This window comes from Podarcis pityusensis (assembly GCF_964106645.2).
Source record: "Podarcis pityusensis genome assembly, chromosome: 1".
In the NCBI taxonomy this organism is placed as follows: Eukaryota; Metazoa; Chordata; class Lepidosauria; order Squamata; family Lacertidae; genus Podarcis; species Podarcis pityusensis.
The window spans coordinates 322,557-346,481 of NC_138028.1; the positions used below are offsets into that span (position 1 = coordinate 322,557).

Consider the following 23,925-nt stretch of genomic DNA (forward strand, 5'->3'; position numbering starts at 1 on the left):
GCATTCCTGTTGTGCCTTTGTGCCTGGATTTAAGCAGTGGTCTAGAACAGCAATCACAGCCAGAACATAAAAGCGTTAAATTCTATGATTCTATGGGGGGGAAGGACATTATGGTGGCCTGGCTGGTGTCATAATGCAACTAACTTTTGCCGCAGGGGAAGGTGGGATTTGTGGATGGGACACAGACAATGGGATGGGCAGAGTTATATGAAGATGATAATTGATTGATTGATTGATTGATTGATTGATTTATACTTGGCCCATCCGGCTGGGCCTCCTCAGCCACTCTGGGCAGCTCCCAACAAAATAGTAAAAATACAATAAAACATCAAAGAATCATGGCATTGTAGAGTTGGAAGGGACCTTGAAGGTCCTCTAGTTCAACCTTGCAATGCTGGCATCTCAGCTAAAGCATCCCTGACAGATGTCCCTCCAACCTTGGGGTGAAGTGGGGCTGCAATAATGCAAGAGGGCACCTGGAAAACTTTGCTTAGCCTGGACTGGCAGGACCTCTCCGGGGGTTCAGGTGGGAGTCTTGATTGGAGATGCTGTGTGTGTGGGGGGGGTGAAGCTGGGACCTTTTGCGCAGGGAAGGGGGAGCCAGCTTGTTTTCTGCTTCTCCACACGGGAGGACACATTGCATTTCAGTGGCAAGAAAGGAGATTCTAGTGGGGGTTGCCATGTGTCCTCTTTTTCCAGGACATGTCCCCCTTTTCAGGAGTAAAATCTCTGCCTGGGTGGATTTTTAAAATTTACCAAAGTGTCTCTGGCTATACTTTCTGGAGGAGACATAGACACAACTGGTGGCTGAAGACTTGCTTTCCTCTTCCCTTCTCCTGCCCCCTCAGCAATATTTCACAGCTTCTATAGCCTACATATAAAAGGAGAGTTGTCACAGCGTCCTCTTTTTTGCTCTTCAAAATGTGGCAACCCAAGTTCTGATCTTATTTCTTGAAAGTTTTAAAGAGGTGTTTTTTTAAAAAACCCTGATAATGTTATTGTCGTATTCAGCTTGTAAACCAGTATGAGGTCTTTGTAGTTTTGGGGGGATTTTTTTGCAATCAAGTGGTGTATACATTTTATGAAATAATAAATACACAAATAGCTGTTCCATAGTGGAAGAGACCACCTCGGACTCTCCTTTGCCGGAGGTTTTTATGCAGCGGTCAGACGACCCCCTGATATGGATTCTTTAGCTGTGTTCAGGGGGGAGGTCCAGATGGCCCTGGGGGGTCGCTTCCAACAATTCCACGCCTCTACGAAACAAATTGCGCCGGTGGGGCTGTGTGTGGGACTCGAACCCGGTGCTCCCCATGTAACCCCTCTCCTCTCTCTTTCTCTCTCTCAGCATCCTGACCCCGCTCTACAATGGAAAAACTGCTTCTGTATCTGCTCTTCATTGGCATAGCGGCGAAGGCTCAGATCTGTCCCAAGCGCTGCGTCTGCCAGATCTTGTCCCCCAACCTCGCCACCCTTTGCGCCAAGAAGGGCCTCCTCTTTGTGCCCCCCAACATCGACCGGAGGACCGTGGAGCTGCGGCTGGCCGACAACTTTGTCACCAGCATCAAGCGCAAGGATTTTGCCAACATGACCAGCCTGGTGGACCTGACCCTCTCGCGGAACACCATCAGCTTCGTCACCCCGCACGCCTTCGCTGACCTGCGCAACCTGAGGGCGCTGCACCTGAACAGCAACCGGCTGACCAAGATCACCCACGACATGCTGAGTGGGCTTCTCAACCTGCACCACCTGATCCTCAACAACAACCAGCTGACGCTGATCTCCGCCACGGCCTTCGACGACGTCCTGGCGCTCGAGGAGCTGGACCTTTCCTACAACAACCTGGAGACCATCCCCTGGGACGCCGTGGAGAAGATGGTCAGCTTGCACACCCTCAGCCTGGACCACAACATGATCGACAGCATCCCCAAGGGGACCTTCTCCCACCTCCACAAGATGACCCGCCTGGACGTCACCTCCAACAAGCTACACAAGCTGCCCCCCGACCCCCTCTTCCAGAGGGCCCAGGTCTTGGCCACCTCAGGGATCATCAGCCCCTCCACCTTCGCCCTCAGCTTTGGCGGGAACCCCTTGCACTGCAACTGCGAGCTGCTATGGCTGCGGCGCCTCTCCAGGGAGGACGACCTGGAGACCTGCGCCTCCCCGCCACTCCTCTCGGGCCGCTATTTCTGGTCGGTCCCCGAGGAGGAGTTTCTGTGCGAGCCGCCGCTCATCACGAGGCACACCCACGAGCTGAGGGTGCTGGAGGGGCAGAGGGCCATCCTGAGGTGCAAGGCCCGCGGGGACCCTGAGCCGGCCATCCACTGGATCTCGCCCGAGGGCAAGCTGATCTCCAACGCCACGCGCTCGCTGGTCTACGACAACGGGACCCTCGACATCCACATCACCACCATGAAGGACACGGGCTCCTTCACCTGCATCGCCTCCAACCCGGCCGGGGAGGCCACGCAGTCGGTGGACCTGCACATCATCAAGCTGCCCCACATCATCAACAGCACCAACCACATCCACGAGCCGGACCCCGGGTCCTCGGACATCTCCACCTCCACCAAGTCCGGCTCCAACGCCAGCAGCAGCAGCAGCAGCAGCAGCAACGGGGAGGCCAAGGTCAGCCCCGACAAGAAGGTGGTGGTGGCCGAGGCCACGTCCTCCACCGCCCTCCTCAAGTTCAACTTCCAAAGGAATATCCCCGGAATACGCATGTTCCAAATCCAGTACAATGGGACGTATGACGACTCGCTTGTTTACAGGTAAGGAGCCCCAGACAAGTTTGGCCCGTCACCTGCTCCCTTCGCTGGGGGAACGCTTTTCCTTTTGCCTCTTCTTGGCTCTTGGGGGGTCAGGTGGGCTCAGCAGGAGATGGGGAGAAACCCTCTTCATTCAGGTCTTGCCAGCGCCAAATTCAGGACAGTGTGGGACTGGACGAAGGAGGAATGATGGAGACCGACTCGCCCTCCTGAGTCTTCCAGATAAGAGGAAGACAGTATAGATTTACAGCAATAGTTTGAGGAAGGTCATGGCTCAGAGGGAGACAAAGAGCAAAGTTAGGAAATAATGGGAGAGGAAGTGGGGGGGAAGCAGATCCGGAGCAGCTGGATGACTCATTATCACTAGACAGCATTCCAGGCCCCCCTTTTCCCAGAACCTGGCGGGCAGTGAAAGTAGGAGAGCAAAGGCTTGTAACCAAATGGCCTTAAGCAGCAACTGTAAGGTGGGTGGTGCTGTTGGCGATTGAGGAGAGAAGTGGGGTGGAGATTGCTCAGAGCAACGCCATTGCTCCAAGAGGTATCATTTCTAAGCCTCCCTCTGTGAATATTGAATAAAAGCCATTGGTAAGAGCTTCTTTGTCTTGTCTATTCCTGCCAGCCTGCCGTCAGGGATCAGATTCCTTGACGCCTGGCAGCAGGTGGCTTCCCTGAACAGGGTGCTGAGCCAAGGGGGCACAAAATCCAGAAGATCCAAAACTGAGATGATCCATTGGTGGAGGGGGTAAATTTTGGCCTCACACAGAGAGCCATATTACAAAAGATTACCAAAGTCCAGCGGCATAGCTAGCTGCTTGGGGGCCCCTGTGCCCAGGGTGGGGTGGGGTGAGCCAGGGCAGGGCGCGCTGCATGGAGCCTCCCTGGAGTCTGCCCCCCGTCTCCCCCTCAGCTGTAGGGTGGCTGAGGGGGAGGTGGTGGGCAGACACAAGCCCCACGGTGCCGTTTTGGGCAGCGCGGAGCCTGCAGGCACCCGAGCCCTTCGTTGCCCCCAGGAGAGATACGTGACCCAGAACATCTCCCCCCCCCCCCCCGCTACACCTCTGCCCAAGTCCGCCCCGGTCTTGCAAGACGTCTCCCCACAGGCATTTGGGAACAGACTGCTTTTAACAGAAAGGCTGGCGCTGTGCCAGTTTAGTTTTAGTTTTAACTAAACTTAGTTTTAATACTGGCACCTCGTGCTTTTAGAAGTCTTTATTTTTATCTGTATGCCACCTGACAACAATCGAATGCAGAGCCCTGGAAGTGCAAGTATACAAAACGCAGTTTACGGAAGTCAATCAAAAAATGACAGAAATCAGCAATTTGGGCAAACGGAGAATAAAGGCAATATTACCATTCTGAAAATGCAATCTGGGCTTAGGTACATGGAGACACAGCAAGACATGAGTTAACCAACAGTCATGTTTCTGGCCCTGATTTAGCTGCCCTCCAAGGAGCCTGGCTTCAAGGCAAGGGAGAGGTAGCTGGTCTGCAGCTGGCTCCCATAGCCTTACTCCCGAGGAGGCTGGCAGCAGCAAAGGGCAAATGTCCAGAAGGGCAAGGAAGGCAAGTCTCTCTCCCAGCCTCCTAATATATAAAATAATAATAATAAATTGTCCGGTAGCACCTTAGAGACCAACTAAGTTGGCTGACTGACCGAACCCAAAGGGTGCTCATCAATGGTTCCTCTTCATCCTGGAGAAGAGTGACTAGTGGGGTGCCACAGGGTTCTGTCTTGGGCCCGGTCTTATTCAACATCTTTATCAACGACTTGGATGATGGACTCAAGGGCATCCTGATCAAATTTGCAGATGACACCAAACTGGGAGGGGTGGCTAACACCCCAGAGGACAGGATCACACTTCAAAACGACCTTGACAGATTAGAGAACTGGGCCAAAACAAACAAGATGAATTTTAACAGGGAGAAATGTAAAGTATTGCACTTGGGCAAAAAAAATGAGAGGTACAAATCCAAGATGGGGGACACCTGGCTTGAGAGCAGTACATGTGAAAAGGATCTAGGAGTCTTGGTTGACCAGAAACTTGACATGAGCCAACAGTGTGACGCGGCCGCTAAAAAAGCCAATGCAATTCTGGGCTGCATCAATAGGAGTATAGCATCTAGATCAAGGGAAGTAATAGTGCCACTGTATTCTGCTCTGGTCAGACCTCACCTGGAGTACTGTGTCCAGTTCTGGGCACCACAGTTCAAGAAGGACACTGACAAACTGGAACGTGTCCAGAGGAGGGCAACCAAAATGGTCAAAGGCCTGGAAACGATGCCTTATGAGGAACTAAGGGAGCTGGGCATGTTTAGCCTGGAGAAGAGGAGGTTAAGGGGTGATATGATAGCCATGTTCAAATATATAAAAGGATGTCACATAGAGGAGGGAGAAAGGTTGTTTTCTGCTGCTCCAGAGAAGCGGACACGGAGCAATGGATCCAAACTACAAGAAAGAAGATTCCACCTAAAAATTAGGAAGAACTTCCTGACAGTAAGAGCTGTTCGACAGTGGAATTTGCTGCCAAGGAGTGTGGTGGAGTCTCCTTCTTTGGAGGTCTTTAAGCAGAGGCTTGACAACCATATGTCAGGAGTGCTCTGATGGTGTTTCCTGCTTGGCAGGGGGTTGGACTCGATGGCCCTTGTGGTCTCTTCCAACTCTATGATTCTATGATTCTAAGTTTGTTCTGGGTATAAGCTTTCGTGTGCATGCACACTTCTTCAGATACACAGAAACAGAAGTCACCAGACCCTTCTATATAGTGGGAGGGTGGGGTGGGGTTTTTCTCAGGAGGGGAACAGGAGATGGGTGATTGACTCAATGGGTATGGTAAACCTGTGACTGTTAATGACTGCAATTAGTCCTACAGGAAAAAGCAAGGGATACTATGTAGATGATTAGCATATATAATGAGACAGGAATCCAATATCTCTATTAAGACCAGATCTCTCCATAGTTTTCAGTTTAGTGATAAGTTGTAATTCAGCAACTTCTCTTTCAAGTCTATTTCTGAAATCCTTCTGTAATAAGACAGCTGCTTGGAGATCCTGTATTGAATGGCCTGGGAGACTGAAGTATTCTCCTTCTGACTTCTCTGTCTTGTGATTCCTGATGTCAGATTTATGTCCCTTTATCCTTTGGAGTAGGGTTTGGCCTGTTTGTCCAATATAGAGAACTGAGGGGCACTGTTGGCATTTGATGGCATGCACAATGTTAGAAGATGAGCAATTAAATCGGCCTGAGATGTTGGATGTTGTTGGGGCCAGTGATGGTGTTGTCCGGGTGTCTGTGGCAGCAAAGTTAGCATCTGGGTTTATCGCAGGCTCTGGTACCAGTGTCCATGTTAAGTCTGGTTGCTGTATTATTGTGGGTGAGGAGTTGTTTACGATTGGGTGGCTGTCTGTAGGCGATGAAAGGTCTTCCTCCCAGAGCTTGAGAAAGAGAACTGTCATTGTCTAGGAAAGGTTGTAGATCTCTGAGGATGTGTTGAACTGTTTTAACTTGGGAGCTGTATGTGATGACTAGAGGTGTTCTGTTATTTTCTCTTTTGGATCCACCTTGCAGCAAGTTCTCTCTGGGGATCAGTCTGGGGATCAGCCTCCTGGAAGTCTCCACTGCTGGTGCAAGTCTCGTTGCATTTCAGGGAGTTTTGTGGGGGGTTAGGAAAGTGAGGTGAAAGAGTAGCCAAATATGCACACCTGAAATATGTTCAGTGTTCTCAGCCCAGTCCTCTGGGACTCTTTGCCACTGGAGACTCAGCAGGGACCTTCTGTGCCAGCTTCTAAAAGCCTGCTGAAAACCTTCCTATTCTATTCCTCTCGGCCTCTGCAGGCCATTAAAACTGCAACCTTCCACAACATTTTGTTGATGTCTGACTTTTTGTTTTATTTTGTTGTGGTTTTTATGGGATGGTTTTATGGTTTTATTGGTGTAAACCACTTTGATATTTTGTATGGCACAGCAGTACAAATATTCTTCATAAATAAGATGTCTGATGGTGGGAAATGTAGTTCATTTCAATTTTTTTTTTTTTTAAAGCAATTTATTAAATTTTACAATAAAGATAAACATAATAAACAATGTAACATTGATCTTAACATATTTTCACATTTTCTTTGGACTTCCTCACATCTCCCGCTCCCATTTTCATCGTTGTAACATTTTGTCAGCAATTTATCATCTTATTTAAATTCTTATATCCCTTCTATGTTTCATAATCTTATAATTCTCAAAAGGAGCTAAATTTCACAGTCTTACTTATTTTCTTAAAAAACTTCTAAATTTAGTGGTGCTCAGTTATTTTGATCTAGCATCTTGTTTAGCATTCACTCAAATTACAATACCTTTGTAAATAGTTCTTAAATTTCTTCCAGTCCTCCTCAATCCTCTCTTCTCCCAGGTCACGGATTCTGCCGGTCATTTCAGCCAGTTCCATGTAGTCTATCAGTTGTATCTGCCATTCTTCCAGTGTGGGTAGATCTTGAGTTTTCCAATGTTTTGCGAGTAGTATCCTTGCTGCTGTTGTTGCATACATAAAGAATGTCTGGTCCTTCCTTGCCACCCCTTGGCCGACAATACCCAAAAGGAAAGCCTCTGGTTTCTTAGTGAAGGTATATTTAAATACCTTTTTTAGTTCATTATAAATCATTTCCCAGAACGCCTTCACTTTAGGGCAAGTCCACCAGAGGTGGAAGAACGTTCCCTCACACTCTTTGCATTTCCAACACTTATTATCAGACAGGTGGTAAATTTTGGCAAGTTTGACTGGGGTCATATACCATCTATAAATCATTTTCATTACATTTTCTTTCAGAGCGTTACATGCAGTAAATTTCAATCCATTGCTCCACAACCTCTCCCAGTCCTCAAACATGATATTATGCCCAATGTCCTGTGCCCACCTTATCATAGCAGATTTAACCGTTTCATCTTGTGTATTCCATTTCAACAGCAAGTTATACATCCTTGAAAGTACCTTAATCTTTGGTTCTAACAATTCTGTTTCTAATTTCGATTTCTCCACCTGGAACCCTAGTTTCTTATCATTTTTAAAAACTTCTTTAATCTGAGCGTAATGTAACCAATCTCGCACTTTGTCTTTCATTTTCTCCAAACTCTGCAATTTCCAATTGTCTCCATCCTTTTCTAGTATTTCCCAATATTTTGGCCATTTAGCCTCCATATTGGGTCTTTTTCGGGCCTTGGCTTCCAAAGGTGAAAGCCACCTTGGTGTTTTATTTTCCAGCAAGTTTTTATATTTTGTCCAGACATTAAACAATGATTTTCTGACAATATGGTTCTTAAAGGCCTTATTTGCTTTAACCTTGTCATACCATAAATATGCATGCCATCCAAAAGCATTGTTAAACCCTTCCAGATCCAACACATCAGTGTCCTCAAGAAGTAGCCAGTCTTTTAGCCAGCAGAACGCTGCGGCTTCATAATACAACTTTAAGTCTGGCAGGGCAAAGCCCCCTCTTTGTTTTGCATCAGTTAATATCTTAAACTTAATTCTGGGCTTTTTGCCCTGCCAGACAAACTTAGAAATGTCTCTCTGCCACTTCTGAAAGCACCCTGTTTTGTCCAAGACCTGAAGTGTTTGAAATAAAAACAACATCCTTGGCAATACATTCATCTTGATAGCAGCAATTCGGCCTAACAAAGAAAGTTTCAATTTTGACCAACTATCTAGGTCTCTCTTAATTTCTGTCCAGCATTTTTCATAATTGTCCTTAAATAGACTTAGATTTTTTGCTGTTATGTTTACCCCTAGGTATTTTACTTTTTTGACCACGTTAAGTTCCATCTCATTCTGAAACCGTTCTGACTCTGTATCCGTCAAATTTTTCCCCAAAACCTTAGTTTTCTGTTTATTTAATTTAAATCCAGCCACCCGACCAAAATCATTAATCAGTTGTAATACTCTTTTCGTACTGGGCTCTGGCTTCTGCAAGGTCAAAACCAGGTCATCTGCAAAAGCTTTTAATTTATATTGTTTCTGACCGACCTGAATTCCTTCCACCAACCGATCCTCTCTAATCATGTTTAATAGCACTTCCAGAACCGAAATAAATAACAAAGGGGAAATAGGGCAACCTTGTCGTGTCCCTTTTTCAATTTTAAACTCTTCTGTAACCACATTATTAACTATCAGTTTAGCTTTCTGTTCTGAATATATCGCCCCAATCCCATTCTCAAAACCCCGTCCCACTCCCATCTCTTTTAAATTTCCCATCATAAATTTCCAGGAGATATTGTCAAAGGCCTTCTCCGCGTCTATAAAAATTAAGACTGCTTTTGTATTTATGTCTGTTTGCAAAAGTTCCAAAATATCAATAATGTTCCTTGTGTTAGCAAACAGATGTCTTCCTGGGAGACATCTCAAAGCAATCTGATCCAATGCAGATAAGAATATGACCTTCACATAAACAACTTATATCAAATAAAGAAATAGCAAGTAATGCATTTAGAATGTAATAGCAGCTAATACAGTGGTACCTCAGGTTACATACGCTTCAGGTTACAGACTCCGCTAACCCTGAAATAGTACCTCGGGTTAAGAACTTTGCTTCAGGATGAGAACAGAAATTATGCTCCGGCGGCAGCAGGAGGCCCCATTAGCTAAAGTGGTGCTTCAGGTTAAGAACAGTTTCAGGTTAAGAACGGACCTCCAGAACGAATTAAGTACATAACCAGAGGTACCACTGTAATGAAATAGAAATTCACCCTCAACAATTGCAATAAATCATTACTATATTATAATCAATAAAAATAACAGTGAGTCAGAATGTATAAAATGCCACAATACACAAAAGATGTAAAAGGACTGAATTGATCAACAAAGTCAAATAACTTATTTTTTATTTTTTTAAAAAAACCCATCAACATCTGGCATGCCAGATTTCCCCAGACCTGCTTGAAATGTGTTGCAACCAAAGTGTGGCCTCAAAGAGGGGACTGGCTCTTTGTACTTTGCCTTGAGTCCCATCAGGGGAAAAGGCTGAGTCTGAATAAATATGTAATGTACAAAAACAGAGAGGTGAGGGTTGAGGGAGTCAGATAAACTTCTAGATTTGGTTTGAATTAATTGTGCAGAAGTCCCTTTGCCACAATGAGCCTGTGGCCAAAGCAGCTGGCAATCATCGTTCAAAACATCTTATAGGAAGTGCAGAGCAGGTCAGTAAATTCAGGAATGACAGAAATCACGAGCTCTCCCAGGGTTAGATTCCGACGAAACATTAGGTAGACCTTTCCGACATTGAGAGCCAGGGCCAGATGGAGGTTTGATGAGGCCCTCAGCTCCTGAAGGTCATGGGGCCCTTGATATGTCCAGCTGTCCTTTGTCAACAGCAAATTGTTGCTGTTTTTGTGTGTTGAATATATGCTATATAGCAGGGATGTCCAACAGGTAGATCACCGGATGTCTGTGGTAGATCACTGGTAGTTCACTGGCTCCCTGCAAAGAAGCTCACCAACCTAAAAAACAGGGCTTTCCTCCTCCCTAAAAAAGCTCAACAATTTTGACCTGAACCCCAAAAAAGGGGGTAGATCACTGCCAGTTTTTAAGGGGGTAGATCACTGCCAGTGAGTAGATCGCAGCCTCTTGGGGGTTGGCCACCCCTGCTATATGGTAATTGATGGAACTAATAGGTATCTAAAACCATTTGCACATGCAGAATGTAGGCACCCTCTATATAGAAAGGAGCAAACCAGTGATATTTGAGGGAACAGGCGAGCAGGCGGGGTCCATGACTTACATCATAGGAGCCTCCACAACACAAAACACTGTTGCTGTAGGTCAGTTTTATTTTATTTGTTTTTTTATCTTGGGTTACCTTGGGTGACAGATGCTTCAGGTTACAGACTCCGCTAACCCAGAAATAATACCTTGGGTTAAGAACTTTGCTTCAGCTAATTAGCTAAAGTGCTGCTTCAGGTTAAGAAAAGTTTCAGGTTAAGAACGGACCTCCAGACCGAATTAAGTTCTTAACCTGAGGTACCACTGTATTTTGGAAATGTACATCCAGGTTTTTTTCCTTAAGTTTTTTGGGGCCCCCAAGAGAGTGGGGCCCTAAACTAGAGCTTGTTTAGCCTATATGTAAATCTGGCACTGGTGAGAGCTGTTTGATGGCGGGACGGATTCCCTTGGGAGGTGGTGGACTCTCTTTCCTTGGAGGTTTTCAAACACCGGTTGGGCAGCCGCCTATCAGGGACCCTTGAGCTGTGATTCCTGCATTGCAGGGGGCTGGACTAGAGGACCCTTGGGGTTCCCTTCCAGCTCTGCAGCTCTTTGATTCTCCACAAGCACCAACCAGCCTCCAGGCAGGAGAAAAGCCAAGGCCTTTTGCAGCCATCAGGTTTGATTTGCGCTTTATTTTTGGCTCATCCCCGCTGACCTTTAATCCTTCAAGGTAATCTGATTAGCGCAAGGATTGGAAAGTTAGCGCTACTCAGGAGACACTAACACCCTCTGTTTGGGGGAGGGAACGACAGGGGAAAAGGATATCCATGAATTATTTTTTATTTATATATACCCATGGATGAATGATGGAAGAGCGTGTGGACAAGGTCTTGGATTTGCTAAGTGGATTTGCTTTGAAGCCTCCTAATGGAGCAGTCACACCTTTCCAAACCCATTTGTCATAAATTATTCCCTTTTTCTCCCCCACTTTTCAAAGCCACGTCCTTGGAGAGGGAGCAGGATCCTGTAGATCAAAGCCACCCAGAAGCCCCCAGACTCACCCAGGATGCCGGCAGGTTTCCTTGCGGTTACTGCATCGGGCGAGAGAGCGTTTGCCAGGGACTCCCCTTGGGGGCTGTGGGGAGGTCTGTGTGTGTCTGTGGTTGTGGGGATGCTCACAGGGACTAGAAGCCTGAGGAGGAGAGGATGCAGAAGGACGGAGCCTGTCCCAAGAGAGGATGCTCAGGCAGGGCAGTCCTGAGTCTTTGGAGACGTCTCAGGTTGTGTCCTGAATGGGGTAACTGTGCCCCTGAAGGACCAGGTGTGCAGCCTGGGAGTCATTTTGGACTCACAGCTGTCCATGGAGGAACAGGTCAATTCTGTATCCAGGGCAGCTGTCTCCCAGCTCCACCTGGTACGCAGGCTGAGACCCTACCTGCCCGCAGACTGTCTCGCCAGAGTGGTGCATGCTCTAGTTATCTCCCGCTTGGACTACTGCAACGTGCTCTACGTGGGGCTACCTTTGAAGGTGACCCAGAAATTGCAATTAATCCAGAATATGGCAGCTAGACTGGTGACTGGGAGTGGTCGCCGGGACCACATAACACCGGTCCTGAGAGATCTGCATTGGCTCCCAGTATGTTTCCAAGCACAATTCAAAGTGTTGGTGCTGACCTTTAAAGCCCTAAACGGCCTCGGTCCAGTATACCTGAAGGAGCATCTCCACCTCCATCGTTCTGCCCGGACACTGAGGTCCAGTGCCGAGGGTCTTCTGGCGGTTCCCTCATTGCGAGAAGCAAAGCTACAGAGAACAGGGCAGAGGGCCTTTTCGGTGGTGGCACCCTCCCTGTGGAACGCCCTCCCTTCAGATGTGAAGGAAATAAGCAGCTATCCTATCTTTAAAAGACATCTGAAGGCAGCCCTGTTCAGGGAAGTTTTTAATATTTAATGTTGTACTGTTTTTAACATTTGATTGGGAGCCTCCCAAAGTGGCCGGGGAAACTCAGCCAGATGGGCGGGGTATGAATAATAAATGATGATGATGATGATGATGATGATGATGATGATGATGGTGTCTGGGCCCCTTGGACTCCTTGCCCCCGAGTCCGGGCCAATCGAGGCCACTTGCGGTGGGCAGCTGGCTGACTCGCCTCTCCCCTTTGCTTTCTCGTTTCCCCTATATTTACAACTCCCCCTATTTTCGTGACTGTGGTTTATGACGTTGCTTTCCTGCTGCCGTCTTCCCTGGGACCTTCGGATGAAGGGAGCGTCATAAATAAAATTATTTGCTTCTTCCTCCAGCCTTAGGCAGCCAGCAAGGGACCTCGATACAAAGACAGACCTGCTGGTCTAGCTAGATCTGTATCGCCTGCAGAGACCGGGACACACTTTCCAGGGGTTCGGGCAGGGAGATGCTCTAAGCCAGGCACCCCCAAACTCGGCCCTCCAGATGTTTTGGGACTACAACTCCCATCATCCCTAGCTAGCAGGACCAGTGGTCAGGGATGATGGGAATTGTAGTCCCAAAACATCTGGAGGGCCGAGTTTGGGGATGCCTGCTCTAACCACTGAGCTACAACCCCACAGTAGTCCTAAGCTCAAGGCTCCCCATTTTCACAGCAGTTTGCCACCATTATTGTTGCTGTTACCCCACAACATTTTAGTGTGATTTCCTACAAATGGACACACCTGTTTGCAGTTTTGCTTGATAAAGACATTTTTTGCAAAACAACTTTCCATAATAAGATGCCTCTTTCTTTGCCGTTTTCCTCCATTCTTGCCTTGGTGTGAGCATTTGCCCTTGCAAGAGCCGCTTGGCAGAACCGCATTGCAAAATCTGGAGAAGTGCCTTCTCTCTCTCAGACTGACCCGTCTTGCAGGACTGTTGTGGAGATTAAACGAGGAGGGGGTCAGAACCATGTAAGGCGCCTGGAGCTCCCTGGGGAGAAAAAGCTGGGATATAAATGCAGGAAATAAATCAAGAAGAAGACTTGAGACTAAGGAGCAGCCCCCACCAGAAGTGGCCATGGGGGTCTGATTCCTTTACCCACCCCTCTGTGTGTTGGGGAGCCTGTCTTTTTGCCATGGGGTATTTGCAACAAAGCCACCTTCTCCTCTGGCCTCTGCACTACTGAGAAAGAGGCGGCTGGGTGCCCTAAATGACCTCGGCCCAGTAACCCCCCCCCCCATTGCTCAGCCCGGACACCAGGGTCCCTCTCCTGAGGGCCTTTTGGGGGTTCCTTCCCTGCGAGAAGTGAGGTTACAGGGAACCAGGCAGAGGGCCTTCTCGGTAGTGGCGCCCGCCCTGTGGAACGCCCTTCCGTCAGGTGTCAAGGAAATAAACAACTACAGTGGTACCTCAGGTTAAGAACTTAATTCGTTCTGGAGGTCTGTTCTTAACCTGAAACTGTTCTTAACCTGAAACACCACTATAGCTAATGGGGCCTCCTGCTGCTGCCACGCCGCCGAAGCACGATTTCTGTTCTCATCCTGAAGCAAAGTTCTTAACCCGAGGTAATATTTCTGGATTAGCGGAGTTTGTAACCTGAAGTGTCCATAACCCGAGGTACCACTGTATGTGACTTTTAAAAGACATCTGAAGGCAGCCCTGTTTAGGGAAGTTTCTAATGTTTGAAGTTTTATTCTGTTTTTAATGTTCTGTTGAAAGCCGCTCAGACTGGCTGGGGAAACCCAGCCAGAAGGGTGGGGTATAAATAAATTATTATTATTATTATTATTATTATTATTATTATTATTATTATGTGCCCCACCCTCACCTCATGAGGCTTCGCTCCAGGCCTCCCAACCTGTTCCAGGGGGAGGCAGAATGTGGCTTCATCTTTTGCTAGGGACAAGCATCACGGAGCCTCCAAGCTGGATAACAACAGTGGTTCCCAAAGTGGGTGGGGAAAGGGATTCCCTAGGGGGATGCCAAGAGGTGAGGGGGCACCGGGGGACACGCTGGAGGTGTCTGTCAGCCCCAGATGCAGTTCATCTGCTTTGTAGACTTCATTGAAGTGAGTAGTATTAATTGGGGTTTGAACAAAAGTGCACTTATTTGGTTGCTGATTTGAATTGCCGTACCATCTTCCTTAGTGAGTCCTGCAAACTGCTCTTCTGGATAATGGTTTTTATAAGGAAGGGGGAACTGGGGATGAATTTATGGAACGGGGGGGGGGGGGGCGATGGCCCCCAAACATTTGGGAACCTCTGGTTTACAGTGTAACTTTAAACACTGAGAACGTTGGCCTTGTCTTATGAGGCTCTGCCTGTAGCATACCCTCCAAGTCTCCCAATTTTCCAGGAATTATGAAAGCCCTCCTGGCTTTGGATTTGATCCTGAAATGTCATTTTGGCCACCACCAGCTGGTGCTGCCGCCCCTGATCTCGGGGGGGGGGGGGGGAGGCTGAGCCGGCATTTGTCCTGAGCAGCAGCCGATAAGGAGCATCCCTTGGGCATCTCTTGGCGGCGGCTGGAGAGCGGGCGAGGAGGGGCTGCGGCTGGCCAGCCCCAGCCCCACGTGACCCCCTGGTTGTGGGGGGCAGGCAGAGGGCAGGGCCACCCTGGGCAGGAAGAATGGGGGAGCAGAGCGGAGTGGGAGGAGTCTTGGTTTTTTAAAAAATATATGCATTGTGCACCTGCATCTAATCTCGCCCCTCTCTAAAATGCATATATTGGCATGCGTTTTCCTTTTTTGTAAATCTACCAAAGAATGCAATAAAATAAAATTGGGATTCAGGGCTTTTCTCAGGAGTAGGGAGGGCACGAGTGCTGCGTCCCGTTGGTGGTGGAAGTGCTCTGTGATGGTGGGGGATACAGGCAAAAGAGGGGGGTGAGGAGGGTCAGTTGGAGGGAAGTGAGAAATGTCCCTATTTTCATTTGAGGAGTGTTGGAGGGTATGCTGGAGGTTCAATGGCTTACGTTCAAAAACAGAACAAATCCCATGTTATGCAGGGAGCAGGACAGGCCAGTTATCTTTGCTCACAGCTCTTGCCGTCTTCCTGACTTCGGTGCTCTGAGTTTGGGGACGCCCCTTTCCATGTCCCCTGGTGCTGCTTCCGAGTCTTCCTTATCCATTGTTTGACTCTCCCTGGCACAGCGAGAAGCGTTTGTTTCTTTCCTTTGTCTTCTTCTTAAATAACATCTGTTGAATTGTTTCTGCGAAGGTTATACCAAATACTGCAAAACATGGCCTAATCATACAGGATCGGCTGACAATTCGCAGAGTCCCCGTGCGACCGCCAGCTGCATGGTTTTATATTGCCGCAAACTGCTCTGCTACGATTTTTACGATGCAGGGGTATATACATATTTTTAATAACTATGTAAATAAATAGAATGATGGATCGCTGGTGAACAAGGACAGATGAGAAACAAAACCAAAGGAAATAAACCACAGGTGCGTGGATGCGTCAAATGCAGCAACTGGAACTATTTCTGGCATAGATATTGAGGTTAGACCAGACAGGGTTGCAAAACGTGGGCCCTGTGATGGCCAGGGAAAAGAATTGAAAGTATTTGCAGGCCCTGAGTCACTGTACTGGCCTTATTCGCTCGTGGACTGAGGGGGCTTCCAGGTCATGCTCCTCCTTGCTTGCAAATGAAATAAAATCAAGCCAAACAGGTATGAAATTGCTGAGCCCGTGTGTGGCAGCCATGGAAATGGCAAATTCTGTGTTAGGGATAATTAGGAAAGAAAGGGGAAGCAAAACTGGCAGTATCCTAATGCCTTTGCCCAAATCTATGGCGCAACTGCATCTGGAGTCCTGTGTACAGTTCTGGGTGCCTCACGTCAAAAAGGATAATAATAATAATAATAATAATAATAATAATAATAATAATTTATACCCCGCCCTTCCCAGTTCAAAAACCGGGCTCAGGGCGGCTAGCAACAAATTTAAAACACTTAATAGTAAAAGCAGCATAAAATAAAGTATAAAAACATGAATAACAATAAAATTTAAAGTTCAGAAATCAATTTAGGGGAAATCCATCTAATAAGCATTAGATAATCCCCAGGGCTAGCTGGCTGAATTGGTCCTACTTGGATAAAATGAAAGGGATGAGAAAAGGGCCCCCGAAATGATTGAGGGCTGGAGCAGCTTCTCTGCGAAGAAAGGTGGCCGTGTTCGGGACTTTTTAGTTTTGAGGAGACACTAGACTTTGTGGACATCCAATGAATGAATGTGGGGAGATTCGATCCTCTTCATGCAGTGCCTAGTTAAACTACGGAACTCACTCCCACAGGAGGGAGGGAGGGAGCAATGGCCACCAACAGGGCCATCTTTAGCATATGCGCCGCCGGGGTGCAAAGATCCACCCAGTGCCCCCAAATTTAGTTTAGCTACCCCAAAAAATTTTAGGGGGGCAAATTTAAAGTTGTTGAGCTATTTTGGGGGGAGGAAAATCGCTCACCTGTAACAATGACACAGCTGAAATAACTGCTTTTGTTTCTTGAATCGTCGGGAATATTTGACGCTAGGTATACATTTGGCGCCCCCCAGAATTTGGCGCCTGGGTACCCCACACCCCTTGCACCCCCAGGTAAAGACGACCCTGGCCACCAACCTAGATGGCTTTTAATGAGGATTGGGCAAATTCATGAGGGATAAAAGACTATCAATGACACCCAGCCAGGATGGCTAGACAGTACTGTTCCTCCACGGTCAAAGGCAGCAACTTCTCCGATTATCACTTTCCAGAAACCACAGGGAGGGAGAATTGCTCTTGTGCTTGAAATCTGCTTGCTGGCTTCCCAGAAGAGGCATCTTCTGCCCACCGTGAGAAGAGGAGGCCGGACTAGATGGCCTGATCCAGCAGGTTCTTCTTAGCTTCTCATGTCCCTTTTCCTTAGTTTTCCCAATAGGGCAATATCCTTCAGGGTCTCGGCTGCAATATCAGGTCTTCATTGCGCCCATTTCCTTGCCCTAGTCCAGTACAGATGAGGGAAGGCCTTGCTTCTGCCTTAAGCTCAGCCTTCTCTTCTTTAGCTTCAGACCAAAACCGATTTAAATCACGATTTAAATCACTAGTCAGTAAGACTTGATTTAAATCTTTTTTTTTTTTTTTTACAGAAAGACTCATTCTTGCTGGTATCATCTTAATATTTACAACCAGATGAAGGTTTCGTTTTTGGACTAATAAATTTTCAGAGTAGTTTCTACAGTTCTATCAAAAATTATGAATTTGGTTCTACTATCAGAAATACAAAGACCGATAATTATGAAATTACTGTGAGGTTTAATAAGTGAACTGTTGATATTTGGAGAACTTTTCTGCTGTACTTTATTGGAAGGAGAAAAATAACCATTTCCTTCATAACAATTTAAACCATCTATTTAACTAAAACAATAACATTATAGCATATGTATCCATGTTTGTTAACTGATGTGGTTCAACAATTTTTTTTATTAAGAAACCTTTTAGCACACATGAAACTTAAACAAATCCTTATTTCCTGATGAATAGCCTTTGGACTCTAGTGTAACTTAAATAGAAAAATCTTTAGAAAGATTTTCTCTCCAAAAGCATTTTTTAAAAAAATCCAATTTAATTTTTTTACAAAACTATTTAAATTAAAAATATCCTTTTTTTAAAAAAAAAAAATCCTGATTGTTCTCTACCCTGCTCAGCTCTGCTTCCACAGTCAGAGGCAGCCAGGCTTCTGAATCCCAGTTACTGTAAACCTCAGGAGGGGAGAGGGGTCTTGTGTTCGAATCCTGGTTTTGGGCTGCCCACAACAGGCACCTGGATGTGAGAACAGGGTTCTGGGCAAGATGGGCCAATGGCTTGATTTGTGGTTACCATAATTCCTATCTATTTCATCGCGTTTGTACCTCTTCCTCCCTACATTTCATCCATTTTAAATAAATATAAAAAGGTATAAATCATAAACATTACAAGTATTCTTAAGTCAATCCTGCTGGTGTTGTTAATTGTCTGCAATCGTCATTCAAATATTGTATAAATTTACTCCAGTGTTTTGGGAAAGCTTCATCACGCTGGTTTCGGATTTTCAGCTGCGCCAGTTGTGCATATTCCATCATCTTCACCCGCGACTCTTCAATCGTTGCTCATTCCGGTTGGTTCTGTTTGGGGGCTAATAGAGTCCTTGCTGCTGTTGTTGCATGCATAAACTATTCTTGGTATCTCTGGAATTTCTTCCTCTACTATGCCCAGTAAAGATGCTTCTGGTTTTTTAGCAAATGTACTTTTGTACATTTTCTTTAACTCATTATATATCATTTCCCAGAAGACTTTGACTTTACTGCAAGTCCACCACATATGATAGAAATTTCCTTCCTTTTCTTTACATTTCCAACATTCCTTATTTCTTATCTTATACATTTTGGCAAGTTTAGTTGGTGTTAAATGCCACCTATATAGATTCAGGTAGGTAGCCGTGTTGGTCTGACGCAGTTGAAATATATCAATTTTTTTTTTAAAATTGTCCAGTAGCACCTTAGAGACCAACTAAGTTTGTTCTTGTTATACGCTTCCGTGTGCATCTGAATGTATCTGAAGAAGTGTACTTGCACACTGTTGTAAATAAAAATATGCCCTTTTCCCTTATGGGGTATCCAAGAGCCCATATAGAGTCCTTACATAGGTTCCCTATTGGTAGGAGAAAATAACAGAGGCCAACCAGAGAATATTGAGAAGCAAAGCAGCTAGTAAGCTTGATCTTTATTGATCTGTTGCAACAGGGTACTCCCCTCACACGCAGGAGAGGAAGAGGACCCAGAACAATGGCCTGCAAGGCCTTATAAAGACTTTTGAAATTCCCATTCTCTAGATCAGGACCACCCCCAGAAACATTATGCATACATCACAGAAGGGGTGTAACCTAAGACCACGCCTCAGATACATCCCCCTACATCACAGAAATTTAAATATTGTTTTTCTCCTGTTGTTGTTTATCTCCTGTCTAGCAGGTTACTTGATTGGATTTCCTGGGGAGCCTGGCCATTCTTTTGTAGTGGTAAAATACTTATTTCCTGGGCCAGGTCACAGGCTCACACCTTATTCAAACAGACATATCCTTGAGACAGGATTTGTGAGGAAAGAGACAATGGGGAGGCTTTTCCAGGATTTGGTCAGTTTAGGAATCAAAATGGTTTCAGATTGGTCTTCCTGTGTTGATCTATGTACGTGTGGTTATGAACGTTGCCATATATCTAAAACCATAAAATTCCTATCACAACACGAAAGCTTATACTAAGAACAAACTTAGTTGGTCTCTAAGGTGCTCCTGGAATATATATATATATATATATATATATATATGCAGTGGTATCTCGGGTTAAGTACTTAATTTGTTCCGGAGGTCTATTCTTAACCTGAAACTGTTCTTAATCTGAAGCACCACTTTAGCTAATGGGGCCTCCTGCTGCTGCCGCACCGCTGGAGCACGATTTCTGTTCTCATCCTGAAGCAAAGTTCTTAACCTGAAGTACTATTTCTGGGTTAGCGGAGTCTGTAACCTGAAGCATATGTAACCTGAAGCGTATGTAACCCGAGGTACCACTGTATATGTATGTATATGTGTATTTATATCTATCTCAACCACCTATATAGCTCTTCTGGGACGCGGGTGGCGCTGTGGTCTAAACCACAGAGTCTAGGGCTTGCCAATCAGAAGGTCAGTGGTTCGAATCCCCATGACAGGGTGAGCTCCCGTTGCTCAGTCCCAGCTCCTGCCAACCTAGCAGTTCAAAAGCACATCAAGTGCAAGTAGATAAATAGGTACCACTCTGGCGGGAAGTTAAATGGCATTTCTGTGCACTGCTCTGGTTCGCCAGAAGCGGCTTAGTCATGCTGGCCACATGACCTGGAAGCTGTAGGCCGGCTCCCTTGGCCTATAGAGTGAGATGAGCGCGCAATCCCAGAGTCGGCCATGACTGGACCTAACGGTCAGGCGTCCCTTTACCTTTATATAGCTCTTCTCAGATTCTGAGGTTGGTCCTCCCAGTCCAACCCAGTGATGCCTTTTTTCTTTCTGTCCTTCCGCAGAATGATTCCCCCCACGAGCAAGACCTTCCTGGTCAACAACCTGGCAGCGGGGACGGTCTATGACCTGTGCGTCCTGGCCATCTACGACGACGGCATCACCTCCCTGACGGCCACCCGTGTGGTGGGCTGCATCCAGTTCACGACGGAGCAGGACTACGTGCGCTGCCACTTCATGCAGTCCCAGTTCCTGGGGGGCACCATGATCATCATCATCGGGGGCATCATTGTGGCCTCCGTGCTGGTCTTCATCATCATCCTCATGATCCGCTACAAGGTGTGCAACAACGGCGGGCACCCCAAGGCCGCCAAGGTCAGCAACGTCTACTCCCAGACCAACGGGGCCCAGCAGGCCCAGCAGCCAGGGTTCGGCGGCGCCGGCGCTGCCCTGCCGCCGTCGGGCTCCAAGCAGGCCATGGGGCGCGAGGAGAGCCTGCAGTGCTGCAAGGTGGGCAGCGAGGGCTCAGCGCGGCCGGCGGACGCCTTTCCCAGCCAGGACTCCTGCTCCGCTTCCGCCGGGGCCGGCGCTACCTCCGCCCTGCCGCCCACATGGACTCCGGGGCCCCCCGCTTCCCAAAAGCTGAAGCGCAAGCCCACGCCAAAGTCCGGCAGCCACGATGCCGTCCCCGGCGAAGGCGCCTCCTGCTCCTCCGCGTCCGGCGGCCTCGAGTCGCAGAACACGAACCGCAACAACTCCACAGCGCTGCAGCTGGCCGCCCGGCCGGCGGACTCTTCCCCGGGGGCAGCCCCCGCCTACAAGAGAGCGCAAGCCAAGCCAAGTAAGTTCCTCACCTTGCCCGCCGACCCGTCCCGCGCCAAGCGCAGGTACTCCCTGAACGGAGAGATCATGGAATACCACTGTTACCTTAACTCCCCGAACCCGGGCGGATTTTGGTCTAAGCGGAGCCTGTCCATGAACGGGATGCTCTTGCAGACAGACTCCTCCGAGGCGGATAGTGGTCAAGCAACTTTCTCCAGTTCGGAGTGGATATTGGAAAGCACGGTGTGAGCCGCTGGGGGTGTGTGGCTTTTCTTTTTTTTATTTTGCCAGTCCTAAAAAAGGACGGAGGGTTCCCCCGCCCTCCAAACACTGTCCAAGAACTCGTCTCCGGGTGGGGGCAGTGGCTGGCTTTTTCCTGCCCCTCTCGCCTCTCCGCCCAGAACAGGGTGTGGACCACCGTGGAGCGCCCCTTCACACCACCTTTTCTCTCTTGGGGTTTCCGTTTAATCTAACAACCGGAGGGAAATATTGGCGAGGAAACAAAGATTTAAGGGGAAAGCACAAAAGTCGAGTGGGGTCTCTGCCTCTGCTAGGATTGGCACCCGGGTCCCACCCTAGCCAACCGAGGACCCAGGAGAGAGAGAAGGAGCCTTGGCCTGGGGGGAAGAAAGAGCCGTTTGTAGAAGGGCCTCGTTGCTCTTTCCTCTGTGCCAACGGAAGGCTGCTTTTCTGATGGATCAGTAGACAAAAAAGGGAGAGGGAGCATTCCTAAATCGAGCCGAGTGTCTTTTCTGCCCTCTTTCCCCCGTGACTTTGGTCCTGCCTTCCTTTCTGGGCCAACGCTGTACAAAACCCATCAACTCTGTGTTGCTACGTTGTGTAAAATAAAATATTCCTTCAATACCTTCAGCTGGTGTGGCCGGGCGATGCCCTTGGAATGACCCTCCTTGGTTCAGGGGTGCTGGGGGCGCCCTATCCGGGTGGCCGATGGGGAGAGGGGGAAGGAGGAGGTCTCTGCCCCTGCCCCCTGGCCAGGCTCCCCAATGGGCGGAGGTCGTCTGCTGTAGGAGGCAGGACAGAGCCGGGCTGGAGGTGTGTCTGGTCAGAGAGCCTGTCCATCTCTCTCTTGGTAGCTGTGAGCAGGAGCCTGGGGTCTCTAGCACCAGAGAAAGTGGGTCAGCAGTGCTGCAGGCCGGCCAGCCTTGCTTTCCGTGGGTCTTGTTGGCGGCAGGGAGATTTCTCCAGGCTGAGTCAGCAGCATTTATATTTGTGCCAATTTCGCTCTTTTGTTCCTTCTATTTGTGCAAGGCTATGAGTCAGCTTTCCAGGCAGAAAAGACGGCCTGTTGCAATGCCATATAACCGATAAAAAGCAGTTATAACACCCCGAAACAGAGCAGCCGTAAGACCTCTGCGATGGTCGCCCAGGAGATCTCTCAAGGCTCCTGCAAATTCCTTCTTGGGGTTCCAAATGGCTTAATCTTGTTTCTGGAGTTGCCCCGGTGCTGGATCGATCCCTTGTTCTCCTGGACGAATCCTAGAAGCTGCTCACGCTTTTCGCCCCAGATTGATGATGGATCCCAGGGAAGGAATTGCATTCGCTCAGTCGCGGTGCAAAGAGGGATCTCAGTGTGATTTCACAATTGCGTTAAGATCCCTTCTTCGTTTCTTCCATGATAGAATTAATGCATATGAAAAAATGGGCTCGGTTGGCTTGTCCGTTTTGAGAACTTGTGTGGGGAAAAGAAAAAATACAACTGAAACTCAAAGTGTGCCTGTGCCAATTCAGAGATGAATGCCCCCCAACTAATCACCCCACCCTCCCACCCCACCCATGGGTGCTTCCCTTGGCCTTGCCTGGTTTCTGGGTCCTTCCTTTGGGGCCCCAGTGAGCTGCTCCCCTTGCTTGGTGGGGAAGGAAGATGAGCCTCTGTTGCATTTTCTCCCTCCAGAGTCAGCTCCTCTTGCTTGTAAAGCCTCCCCTCCCCCCAACTCTCTTTTATTTATCTATTGATTTTATAATTTATTTATTTATCCCCATTATATTTATTATTCCCCCTGATATGGACTCAAGGCTCCATGAATGGCATTTTAAAAAGTCACTTCTCTGGCCAAGTCCATCCAAAGCAGCTTGCAACATTATTATTATTATTATTATTATTATTATTATTATTATTCCCACATGCAAATTTAAATGACACAGAGGGAATGCAGAAAGCTAAAAATGTCACAAAGACAATAGTTGAAAAGTAATTCTAATAGTAAGTAACTCTCCCGAGGAGACGTTGATCCCGTTTTGCTAGACTAAAGGCTGCCTTACTCTGCGCACAAAGAACGACGTGTGTGAATGTGCGCCATTGTTATTTTTAACAAAATGTGCTTGCAGCTTCCCTGAAAACAAAAGTTCTAGCAGTTTGCAAAGCACATAAAATATGCTTTAGAAGAATGGAAAAGATACCTTAGAATAAAAAAGCAACATTAAAAGCAATTGGGGGTTGGACTAGATGTTCCTTCCCAGGGGCGTAGGAAGGGGGCAGCGGAGGGGGCAGGCTGCCCAGGGTGCCACTCTGGGAGGGGTGACAAGATGGCCCCGCCTGCCCCCAGCTGTAGAGCGGCAGAGGGCGCACGCAGTCCATATGGGCACTGCTCACATGCTGTCCGTATGGGCTGCCGCTCTCTTGCACCGTCCATATGGGTGTCCATGGGGTGCTGCTCACGCACAGCGCCCATACAGCCACCACGTGCG

The 23,925-nt window shown here is 47.7% G+C and overlaps 1 protein-coding gene across 3 annotated transcripts in view; it reads left to right on the forward strand.

Annotated features, from left to right (window-relative positions):
* The window catches only part of LRFN5 (leucine rich repeat and fibronectin type III domain containing 5), a 72,830-nt gene that overhangs the window by 45,652 nt on the left and 3,253 nt on the right, over nucleotides 1-23,925 (forward strand). The window contains exons 2-3 of one of the 3 annotated variants that reach the window (XM_081021454.1): nucleotides 1,349-2,771; nucleotides 20,463-21,478. In XM_081021454.1, the coding sequence (XP_080877580.1) occupies nucleotides 1,369-2,771; nucleotides 20,463-21,468 (2,409 nt within the window). In that variant the 5' untranslated portion in view covers nucleotides 1,349-1,368 and the 3' untranslated portion in view covers nucleotides 21,469-21,478. Of the gene's footprint in view, nucleotides 1-1,348; nucleotides 2,772-20,462; nucleotides 22,090-23,925 lie in introns of those variants that run through there. The other 2 variants (XM_081021453.1, XM_081021455.1) reach the window with 2 other exon arrangements.